Source organism: Coregonus clupeaformis, chromosome 16 (assembly GCF_020615455.1).
Source record: "Coregonus clupeaformis isolate EN_2021a chromosome 16, ASM2061545v1, whole genome shotgun sequence".
Lineage (NCBI taxonomy): Eukaryota > Metazoa > Chordata > Actinopteri > Salmoniformes > Salmonidae > Coregonus > Coregonus clupeaformis.
This window is the reverse complement of record NC_059207.1, coordinates 48581234-48593553: the sequence shown is the minus strand read 5'-3', so window position 1 is coordinate 48593553 and position 12320 is coordinate 48581234. Positions and strand designations below refer to the sequence as shown.

At 44.2% G+C, this 12320-nt stretch overlaps 1 protein-coding gene across 5 annotated transcripts in view; it reads right to left on the bottom strand.

The window, feature by feature from the left end:
* The window catches only part of LOC121585043 (serine/threonine-protein phosphatase 2B catalytic subunit gamma isoform), a 68165-nt gene extending 55874 nt beyond the window's left edge, over positions 1–12291 (bottom strand). For all 5 annotated transcript variants that reach the window (XM_041901378.2, XM_041901380.2, XM_041901381.2 and 2 more), the window contains exons 1-2: positions 11670–12291; positions 1363–1560 (exon numbers count right to left, since the gene is read on the bottom strand). In XM_041901378.2, the coding sequence (XP_041757312.1) occupies positions 1363–1560; positions 11670–11739 (268 nt within the window). In that variant the 5' untranslated portion in view covers positions 11740–12291. The remainder of the gene's footprint in view (positions 1–1362; positions 1561–11669) is intronic.
* Between the last annotated feature and the right edge of the window lie 29 nt (positions 12292–12320).

Sequence of the window (12320 nt, the reverse complement as noted above, 5' to 3'; positions counted from 1 at the left end):
CGAAACTGTCTCTGAGCATGTTGGTATCAGACCTCATGCTCCAATACCGTCTGCCCGACTAAGGGAGTGAACAGCTTGTGTGTGGGGTCCTTGATGCTGCAGGCCTTCCTCAGGCATTGCTTCGAGTAGATGTCCTGGATGGGTGGGAGCACGGTCCCAGTGATGTACTGGGCTGTCTTCACCACCTGCTGGGGGGCCTTGCGGTCGTGGATGGAGCAATTCCCGTACCAGGCCGTGATGCAACCAGTCAGGATGCTCTCAATGGTGCAGCGGTAGTATTTGGAGAGGACCCGGGGTGGCATGCCTAATTTCTTCAGCCGCCATAGGAAGTAGAGACGCTGTTGCGCCCTCTTGACAAGAGTGGTGTTGTTGTTGGTCCATGACAAGTGCTCGGGTGATGTGGACGCCGAGGAACTTAAAACTGCTGACTCTCTCTACTGCAATCCCGTTGATGTGGATCGGGGCATGTTCCCTCCTCTGCTTCCTGAAGTCAACAATCAACTCCTTTGTTTTGCCGACATTGAGGGAGAGGTTGTTGTCCTGGCACCACAATGCCAGTTCACTTACCTCCTCCCTATAAGCCAACTCGTCATTGTTGGTTATCAGGCCTACAACCGTGGTGTCGTCAGCAAAATAACTATATTCAAATCCATATGACCTAGATGACATTTACATTTTTGTTATTCAAAAACTCTTATCCAGAGCAACTTACAGGAACAATTAAGGTTAAGTGCCTTGCTTAACGGCACTGACAGATTTCTCACCTAGTCGGCTCGGGGATTCGAACCAGTGACCTTTCAGTTACTGGCCAAACGCTCTTAACTGCTAGGCTACCTGCCTCCCCAAATGGCATGATGTATATGTGGCCTAAATCCATAAGACCTCAGTGTTAAAACTAACTTCCTAAAGGCGGATGTTGCTTTAGGCAAACTGCAAAGGTCAGGCTTCACAAGCTAAACACAACTAATGACGGGCTAAACGTGCCCATTTGCATTTGATCTCTTTGAAGTAGTTACTGGAGGCCAGGTGACTGACTGACAGCCTTAGGAGCAGCAGGTAAGTTCCTTCTCCTCAGGTAAAGGGAGGGCGTGTACACAACTGTGTTGTGGTATGCTGTGATGTGTACTCAACGCTATCCTCTTGTGTAAATCAGTGAAAGAAAGGGTTTCAAGTCACCAGCTGATCACATACAGTAACAACAAAAAAGGGGACCAAGTGCCTTCTTTCCAACCTAATGTGTGTCTGCTAAATGACTAAAATTTAAAAAATGTGTATAGGCTATGTGTATATCGGAGGGGTTGGGTATAGCAGAAGGCACATTTCCATCTCAAATGGATTAATAAAGTACTATTCTTCTCTTACCTGTGATGGGTGCCTCTACCTCCAGCATACACTTCTCCTGTCTCAGTATGTTGGCTCCGTCGTTGATGATCCGGAGGGCCACCTCTTCCTCCAGCCGGCCCTCCTTCACTAGGTGCGTGCGGAGCGTCTCTGCGTTGGGCTTGCCATCCTCAAACAGCTCCTTCATAGACAGATGCTGCTGGGGAGGGTACGGCACGGCTGGACAGGGGAACAGAGGGGAAACAGATATTAAGGATATGTCCCAAAAAGGCATCCGTTTCCCTATTTAGTGCACTACTTTTGACCAGGGCTTTGGTCAAAAGTAGTGTACTACTGTACATAGGCTAGGGAATGCATTTGGGACGGAGCCTATTTGATACAGTGAGGGAAAAAAGTATTTGATCCCCTGCTGATTTTGTACGTTTGCCCACTGACAAATAAATGATCAGTCTATAATTTTAATGGTAGGTTTATTTGAACAGTGAGAGACAGAATAACAACAACAAAAATCCAGAAAAACACATGTCAAAAATGTTATAAATTGATTTGCATTTTTATGAGGGAAATAAGTATTTGACCCCCTCTCAATCAGAAAGATTTCTGGCTCCCAGGTGTCTTTTATACAGGTAACGAGCTGAGATTAGGAGCACACTCTTAAAGAGAGTGCTCCTAATCTCAGTTTGTTACCTGTATAAAAGACACCTGTCCACAGAAGCAATCAATCAATCAGATTCCAAACTCTCCACCATGGCCAAGACCAAAGAGCTCCCCAAGGATGTCAGGGACAAGATTGTAGACCTACACAAGGCTGGAATGGGCTACAAGACCATCGCCAAGCAGCTTGGTGAGAAGGTGACAACAGTTGGTTGAAGAAACACAAAATAACTGTCAATCTCCCTCGGCCTGGGGCTCCATGCAAGATCTCACCTCGTGGAGTTGCAATGATCATGAGAACGGTGAGGAATCAGCCCAGACCTACACGGGAGGATCTTGTCAATGATCTCAAGGCAGCTGGGACCATAGTCACCAAGAAAACAATTGGTAACACACTACGCCGTGAAGGACTGAAATCCTGCAGCACCCGCAAGGGCCCCCTGCTCAAGAAAGCACATATACAGGGCTGTGTGAAGTTTGCCAATGAACATCTGAATGATTCAGAGGAGAACTGGGTGAAAGTGTTGTGGTCAGATGAGAACAAAATCGAGCTCTTTGGCATCAACTCAACTCGCCGTGTTTGGAGGAGGAGAAATGCTGCCTATGACCCCAAGAACACCATCCCCACCGTCAAACATGGAGGTGGAAACATTATGCTTTGGGGGTGTTTTTCTGCTAAGGGGACAGGACAACTTCACCGCATCAAAGGGACGATGGACAGGGCCATGTACCGTCAAATCTTGGGTGAGAACCTCCTTCCCTCAGCCAGGGCATTGAAAATGGGTCGTGGATGGGTATTCCAGCATGACAATGACCCAAAACACATGGCCAAGGCAACAAAAGAGTGGCTCAAGAAGAAGCACATTAAGGTCCTGGAGTGACCTAGCCAGTCTCCAGATCTTAATCCCATAGAAAATCTGTGGAGGGAGCTGAAGGTTTGAGTTGCCAAACATCAGGCTCGAAACCTTAATGACTTGGAGAAGATGGGACAAAATCCCTCCTGAGATGTGTGCAAACCTGGTGGCCAACTACAAGAAACGGCTGACTTCTGTGATTGCCAACAAGGGTTTTGCCACCAAGTACTAAGTAATGTTTTGTAGAGGGGTCAAATACTTATTTCCGTCACTGTATAGGGAATAGGGTGCAACCTAGGTCCATTGTGTCCCACCCACAGAGACTGTTCTTGCATTTAACTTTAATACTGCCATGGAGTCAGTCAAAGTTCTGCAATCTGCAATACATTATGTCTGACAGTGTATTACAGATTGCCCATTTATGCTGGCAAACCGCATACTATCTACATACGTTAACACCAATTAGCCTAGAGAGCCCACATCTTAGGCAATAAAACACAACAATAACAAGCCATACAGTAGTAATTTAAGACAGACTGATGGAAAATCTTTCCCATCTGCATCCAGTGTCTGCCCAGCCATTAATAGATTCTAGGGCAGCAGGCAGCCGCATCCCGTGGTAGGCTAGTCAGTCAGTGTCAAATTGCACACCTGGCCGGGCGGTAATCTGTTCTACAGTCCCACAATCCTTTGCAGAGTGCAAAAGGTTGCTATAGCGTAAAACCCTTGATATTATTTTAGATACTAGACTCTCAGCTGTCAAAACAATCATAAGTAAAGAGATAAATGTCCATATTTTGTTTAAAAACTAGGGTAAATTGCAGTGATGAGGAAAACACTATACAGTTACATATCGCAACATTATTTTGGACGATATTATATCGATACTTTGACTATCGATTTGTAAAAAGGTAGCGTTAGCTAGCACTAGTCGACTGTACCTGCGCCAAAACGCCTGTATTTTTCATCCTATAACTTGTTCTCTTTAAATAGTGAGCCAACATGTTTTCAGCACTTATTTCCATGACTGATCAAAACTCGTTTTAATTATGGCTCTCTTGTCAGCTGATATACACAGAGTATACAGAATATTAAGAACACCTGTTAGTTCCATGACAGACTGACCAGGTGAATCCAGGTCAAAGCTATGATCTCTTATTGATGTCACTTGTTAAATCCACATAAAATCAATGTTGATAAAGGGGAGGAGACAGGTTCAATAATTACTTTTAAGCTTCGAGACATTTGGAACATGGATTGTGTATGTGGGCCATTCAGAGGGTGAATGGGCAAGACAAAAGATTGAAGTGCCTTTGAACAGGGTATGGTAGTAGGTACCAGGCGCACCGGTTTGTGTCAAGAACTGCAACACTGCTGGGTTTTTCACGGTCAACAGTTTTCCATGTGTATCAAGAATGGTCCACCACCCAAAGGACATCCAGCCAACTTGACAACTGTGGGAAGCATTGGCGTCAACATGTGCCAGCATCCCTGTGGAACGCTTTTGACACCTTGTAGAGTCCATGCCCCGATGAATTGAGGCTATTCTGAGGGCAAAGGGGGGGTGCAACTCAGTATTAGGAAGGTGTTCCTAATGTTTGGTATACAAAATTTAGCAATATGTTTGGAACAATCGCAATACATATAGAATCGTGAGAATCACAATACATATTGTATCGCCACCTAAGTATCGTGATAATATCGTATCGTGAGGTCCCTGGCAATTCCCAGCCCTACTAAATTGCGTAGCAACGCTGGCAAGCAATTAGAAAAGATTACGACAATGATGCTGTTTTTAGGTGTAGACTATAAAGCCTAGGTATGGAACTTAAAGGTGGGTCGGCAGTTGGAAAACAGGAAGCAACCATCTCCATTCCTTAAACAAAAAAGCAATGTGTTCCACTGCAAATCCACAAAGATGTGACCAAAAGATAACAGCCCTTTTCATTTTAGAATTCTCAACAGCCAGCCACCCAGACAGACAAGGTAGTGATGAGGCATTTACCACATATTTGTGCCCAGGCTATTTTCAGTTTGGCAGGTAGATAGGGCCTAACATTCCCTCCATCCTGGTTGTTACATTAGTAGCAGGTCAATTGACCTCAAACCTTTCATAGAGCCACACAGTCAACTGTGGAACCTTATATAGACAGGTGTGTGCCTTTCCAAATCATGTCCAATCAATTGCATTTACCACAGGTGGACTCCAATCAAGTTGTAGAAACACCAAGGATGATCAATGGAAACAGGATGCACCTGAGCTCAATTTCAAGTCTCATAGCAACGGGTCTGAATACTTATGTAAAACTGTTTTCGCTTTGGCATTATGGGGTATTGTGTGTAGATTGATGAGGAAATTTTTTATTTAATCAATTTTAGAATAAGGCTGTAACATAACAAAATGTAGAAAAAGTAAAGGGGTCTGAATACTTCCGAATGCACTGCATGTTCAGCTCATAACGGTTTTCTTTGTCTTTCTGTTGTCTGGTGGTCAAACCAAGAGTGTTAAAACAGTCTTGAGTCCGGACAACCCCCTCTCTCTCTCCAGTTAATGCCACCTCTCCCAGCTCTTTCTGACACCTACCCATGAGTCCCCGCTCTTTCCATTTACTGTAACCAGTATCCTCACCCACTGAGCACCGACCGACACCGGATGTCCATGGACATTGAAAAGTAGTTGAAATCTGGTCAGTCCACCCTGGCATTGATTTTAAGGTCCACAGATGGACCGGACCAAATCTGAACATATCATAGTCGTATGTTTCCATAATACAGTACTCTACAGTGAGTAGAGAATAGTAGAATACAGTCCAATACAATAATACAGTACAATTAAATTGTACTGTACAGTATATTGTATTGTACTCAACTACACTGAACTCTACCATACTCTGCTCTGGTGTGCTGTATTGTACTGAACTGTGCTCTGCTGTGCTGTCCAAACTTGTGAAACATGAGAATGACATTCATATCCATAATTATGCATTTCTGTGTAGTACAGATCAGGGACCCATAATGTAATTCCTTTACCGTAATTCCATTTCCGGGTGTAAATCCACTTCCCTTACTGTAGTTCAATAAACAAAATATATTTTTTCAAACTCAAGGTGCCATGTCATTGTTGACACCACATTCTTTCTGCACACATCTTTGAATCTTAATTCAGAGTTTATTTTGAAAACGTGGTTGCATTAAAACCTTTTTTATTATTATTTACCGTAATTCCGTTACCAAAGTTGGTATCTGGACAGTTCTTCCACTAAATACGTTTTAGAAATAATGTATGTGGAAATTGTTAAAAAGTAGTCCTTGTGCATAGTTAAACTTTGAAATCAATGGTTTCTGTCAGGCGCTAAAATAGAAATTGGTTATATTCTAGACGCTTGATGCCCTGCAAGTCCCGCCTCTCCCATCTACTCATTGGTTTTCAAGAGAATACTAACCCATGTGGGTGATGAAAGATGAACGAGAGAATAGAGAACACATGATTTTGTATGACTCAAAATGGGTCAAAATTCTACAAAGATCAAGTAAAAAATAGGACCTTATCCTTTTCAGGTAAAATAACAACCCAATGGTTATCTCCCAGGAAAATTAGCTAGCAACAGCAAGCTAGCTAAATGTCCATGAATGTTTGTGTGTTTCGACCTGTCCCCAAATTAATATAGTTGGTTCACAGTTGGTTTTGGTATTTTAACCTGCGTGCCATGAACGCGTCTGGAGGGGATAGACAAAATCAACACGCACGGAGCCGGTTTGGTCAAGGTGTTAGGATCACATAAGTAAAATCATTCCCAGTGCGGCCATGTGTGGGGTGTAGGGATGCAAATTTTTGTCAGTTTTGCTGCAGACTGCCTCCACATTTCTATGGTTGGATTTTGGCTACTTTGAAGCAAGGCAAGACATTTCCTCATTATTTGAAGTAAAGTAAAACGTTCAGGTTTCAAACAATTATACTACATCAAGCTCACATTGCAAAGTGGTGGGTGACGTGCTGATAGCCTGCCTACCATTGACTATAGCCTATGCACTCTAATGGCAAATGGGAGGCAAGCTTTAATTAATAAGAACAGTAGCTCTTTTTAATCGTGGCCATCAAAACAGTTTACCAGCGATTGCATTTAGAATTCTTATTTGTTTGCGCAATGACGGAGTATAAAAGCACATTTCACTCCTGTGCGCGTGTGATAAACAAGATATATAACAACTAACAAAAATACACACGCACCAATTTAAGCATGACCGGTCAAATGTATTGTCAGCGTCAAACCGTTTAACTGTTAACATCCCTAGTTGAGTGGGATCATGATCATCATGGTTCATGAACAACTGCCTGCTAAACTACACCCCTGATAATCTGTTGCCATTAGATCAATACCACGGTCCGGATTGTTACCTTAGGTGCATGAGAAGAGGGCACAGCCTGCGGTTAAAGTCTCCACATGGCTCAGGTTGTAGCACCGTACAGAACATCAATGGAGATTCGAGGCCACAGGCCGCTCATGAAAGCCACATAAACCAATGGCTGGAATATGAGTGAACTCTAATGAGCTTTTGTGTGGGTGTGTTAAATCAGTGTGGTGGCACCTGACTACCCAGAGGACCAGAGGCAGCCTGATGCATTAGGCTATAGCCTGACCTTACCTACTACTACCATCCATCACAGGTTTCCAGGAGGATGAGGCTGGTCTGGAGAGATGAGGGAGGAGGTTGACTTGTGCAATGTGTCAGCAGCAGAATCAATTGATAATATTATCTGTCGGAGAAACACAGTCTGACACACCGTTTGTCATGCTGAAACAAATAGCCACGCCTCTTTACTTTACTAGCATCTTTGACAGGTTTTGGAGCAACAAATCAGTCAAATGCAAGTCCATCCTATTCCCTACATAGTGCACTACTTTTGACCAGAGCCTTATGGATAGCCTACTATGAGTCCAGCAGCCTTGTTTTGGTGTGCAGCACAGGACAGGTAGGGTGCAGGCTGGCTGTCTGATGAGCTGGCTTGGAGAATGGGAGGGGGGATGTGTGGGTTACTGGCACGGACCCGGCCGGCCTGCAGTGGGATTTCTCCAGCAGCACACACAGTGAGCTCCAACTTGGTCACCCTATGATCAAGACAAGCTGTCATGCTCTGACAAGTGTTGTATAAATAAACAGTAAGCGTTCCTGGACCTACAAGGCAGGCAACGAAAGGAACTGTAAGCTGGCTACGAGCGTTAAGAGATTAGGCAAAGCCTCTATTAGCCGGGGATTCCAAGTTCAGAACCTGTTTATTTAGGAGCCTAGCTAGCTAGCCCCACTGGAGGCAAGATCCTGGCCCCAAGGATCCAAGAAAATGATGGATGGATGGATGGATGGATGGATGGATGGATGGTGACTCAGTGAGGGGCAAGGCAAGGCAGGCAGTAGCTCGCATGTGTCAAGGTCTAGGCCTATTGGCCAGTTATTGGGATCAACAACACCATCTCAGTGAAACTGACTGGAGCAAGAGGGCTGGATCACACGTCGCACAGATCAGTCATAGTATTCTAGGGTCACCTGCACATGATCCCAGTCTGCCGTGGTGGTGACTCAAATCCAATGCATTAGTAGTGTTGGAGACAAGATTCATACTGCTATTGGTCAGGGGAACCAAGAGTTTGGAAACAAAATGATAGGTTAGAATAGGCCTACACTGACTTTATATACACTACATGACCAAAAGTATGTGGACACCTGCTTGTCGAACATCTCATTCCGAAATCATGGGCATTAATATGGAGTTGGTCTACCCTTCGCTGCTATAACAGCCTCCACTCTTCAGGGAAGGCTTTCCACTAGATGTTGGAACATTGCTGCGGGGACCTGCTTCCATTCAGCCACAAGAGCATGAGTGAGGTCGGGCACTGATGTTGGGCGTTTAGGCCTGGCTCGCAATCAGCGTTCCAATTCATCCCAAAGGTGTTCGATGGGGTTGAGGTCAGGGCTCTGTGCAGGCTAGTCAAGTTCTTCCACACCGATCTCAACAAACCATTTCTGTATGGACCTCGCTTTGTGCATGGGGGCATTGTCATTCTGAAACGGGAAAGGGCTTTCCCCAATCTGTTGTCACAAAGTTGGAAGCACTGAATTGTCTACAATGTTATTGTATGCTGTAGCGTTACTGGAACTAAGGGCCTAGCCCGAAACATGAAAAACAGCCCCAGACCACTATCCCTCCTCCACCAAACCCAGATTCATCCTTTGGATTGCCAGATGGTGAAGCGTGATTCATCACTCCAGAGAACGTGTTTCCACTGCTCCAGAGTCCAATGGCGATGAGCTTTACACCACTCCAGCCGACGCTTGGCATTGCGCATGGTGATCTTAGGCTTGTGTGCGGCTGCTCGGCCATGGAAACCCATTTCATGAAGCTCCCGACGAACAGTTCTTGTGCTGACATTGCTTCCAGAGTCAGTTTGGAACTCGGTAGTGAGTGTTGCAACCGAGGACGCGCTTCAGCACTCTGCGGTCCCGTTCTGTGAGCTTGTGTGGCCTATGACAGTGCCACATTGAAAGACACTGAGCTCTTCAGTAAGGCCATTCTACTGCCGATGTTTGTCTATGGAGATTGCATGGCTGTGTGCTCAATTTTATGCACCTGTCAGCAACAGGTGTGGCTGAAATAGCCGATTCTACTAATTTGAAGGGGTGTCCACATACTTTTTTCTATATAGTGTATGTCTTTCAGATTAGTTTACTAATTAGCATGGATGTTCAATGGCCTCTTCATGACAAATGAGACCTACATTTCACCCACATTGGCATGACAACAAACAGGACAAAGGGACAATAGTTATTCAATCTTTGTTTCAGATTTGGATCCTGCTGGTATAGAAATAGTCAATCTATTATTGTATCATCAAACACTCACAAAGGGGGACAATGGCACACTGAATGATTAGGCTACAGAATCAGGACAATATGGCTCAGGTAGCTGTGGGGGGAGTTGGACATTGTGTTGTCCCTCCCATCCAAATTGCCCTAATCACTGAACACATTACTCAGCCAAATTAGATAATTACACAGTGTAGAGCTGGGTGATATGGACAAAAATCCATATTACGATAAATAGCCTGAATTGATGCGATAACGGATTTTATAGGGCCCTAAATTATCCTTTAAATTACTACTAGTAGTTTGATGTTGTAGACATTGATTGTCCCATTAACAATAACCCATATTAGCATACTTATTTCATTTCAAACCTCACATTTCTCTAGTATAGGCTACGTATCGTAATAAATTATATCAGCAAAATGCCTGCGATAAGTGATCGGTGTCGATCATTTTTGGTTTATCGTCCCAGCTCTAACACAGAGTGGTGGTCATCTCTGCCACTGAGTCAGTGACATCACATGCTCGGTGCACTGCACAGGACCCAGCATACACTCTGGTTCAATTACCCATACCAATGACCAAATGACTGATATTTGAGGCTACCCCTAAACCACATAAATGAAGTGAAGCGCAAAATATCAACTCACCAATAAAGACAAAATTATGAATCTGGCATTTTCCATCTGGACTACAGCTGTGGTACAACTAGAGAAATTGTACAACAGATCCCATCTCTTTAATAATGTAGACTATCCACAAAGGAGAGGATTTCATTTATAAAACAGAAAGTGTCAGTGTGAGAAAAAATAAAGTGGATAGTACCACTATTGGAGGAGTAGCAGCATCATCCTACTCACTCAAGCCTCTCCTGAGCCTTGGTACAGTTAAAACTGCCATGTTGGGACCCCCAATGGTCCTGGCTGGATGTACGAACAAATCTCTTTCTCCCACTCTTCGTCCCTCCTTCACGCTTTCTCCCACAATCCCACACCCTGTGGCTAGACCATGTTGGGCACATTACTGGGGAGATTATTTCCGCAATTAACTCACTCTCTCCCTACTGGCATACATACGAAGTTTGATCCCCTGCCAGGGCATTCTCTTGCTCCTGGCCCTCTCACCCTGAATGGGTGGGTAGCACTGGGCTGGCAGAGGGGGAGAGCTGGCTCGTGCTCGGCTGAAGAGACCGTTCAGGCCAGGCAGTGCTAACGAGGTCCTGCCTGCCCAGGGAGCCACAACAGCTGGGTTAAGAAATCCACCTTGCCAGCTTAATCACAGCAATAGCAAACCTCTCACGGCCCGCTCTCCCTCAGTGGCCCTTGTGTTGCACACTGCACACAGTCAATACATTTTTCATTATGAGATATTATAGGCTTATCTAGACCGCCCTACAGAACCTGCCTAATGATGATACCAAGTACCCTACATCACTTTCCATGACCATAGACTGAGTCGGTAGAACTCCTGTAAGAAGGTGCCAGTCAGCAACCACAAAGCTATGCCCTGGTGATTTAGAGCCAGGGGTCACAGGTGCCTCCTGATTCACCTCTGGTCATAGTAAAGCTTCATGGCAGGCCTGCTATAAACGCTGTCCTGAAAATATACTGGCCACTATCAATCCTTTCTGTGTATTTCGTCGTGCCTGTTGACAGCTACATGTGGTGAGTGAGTTATACTAAATATATTAACAAATTATGTGTCCTTCTAGCTAAAATGGAACATTATGACAGAACTAGTAGGCTAGTTACTGCAGCCAAGTAGATACAGTTCTGGTTCGTTCAATATAACTAGTTAGTTAATGTAGTATGCTGTTCTTGCAGCTTCGTGTGGTGTAACTACAGTACCTAGCTTGTTACCTAGTTAATTAGCTAATATTTGGAATGTTAAAACAGAACGTTCAGTAATTTACATAGCTAGCTAACGGTACAGTAGTTAGCTACGTTTGCAAAGTCGACTCACCTTTTACTAGCCGCTCAGTTGTAGATTGTTTTTCTCCGGCGTTCTCCTTGTCTTTGTCTTTTCCAGACATGTTAGTTCCGTCTGGCCTCCACTCAGGACCAAGTTTGATGAGCTAGCTTTACTAGCTAGTTTGTAGCGCTAGCTGGTTACTCTGTCTTGAAGTTATGAGAGTTAATAGAGATTTGTTTTCTTTCCGAGAAGATTGATTTGATTAGGTTCGATTGCTAACAGCGTAAATCCGTGTCAAATGTCACTAATTGATATGGACCATAAAAAACGGAGAAAAAGTGGTGATTGTCCCGTGTAGTAAAAGTATTGAATATTTAGTTAGTGGATAAAATTAATGCGATTATCGACTTTTTAAGAGTTACAGTTAGCTAGCAAACTAGCTGGGTATATCAGATTGACAAATCACTTGCAATCCATTTGAATGCTAACGTAAACGTTAGTCAGTAATCTCATTATCAAATTGCTTGGATTACTTAGATTATTCATCCATAAAACCCATCGCTTTCAAACCAACGTTTCCTCGCGGTTATCGAGCCCAGTTCCAGGTGTAACTAGCGATTGTTCCCGTTCTGACCGTAACCCCACGGATTAAACTCTAATCTGACAGCGCACACAGACAGTCATCACTAGTCACTACAGCCA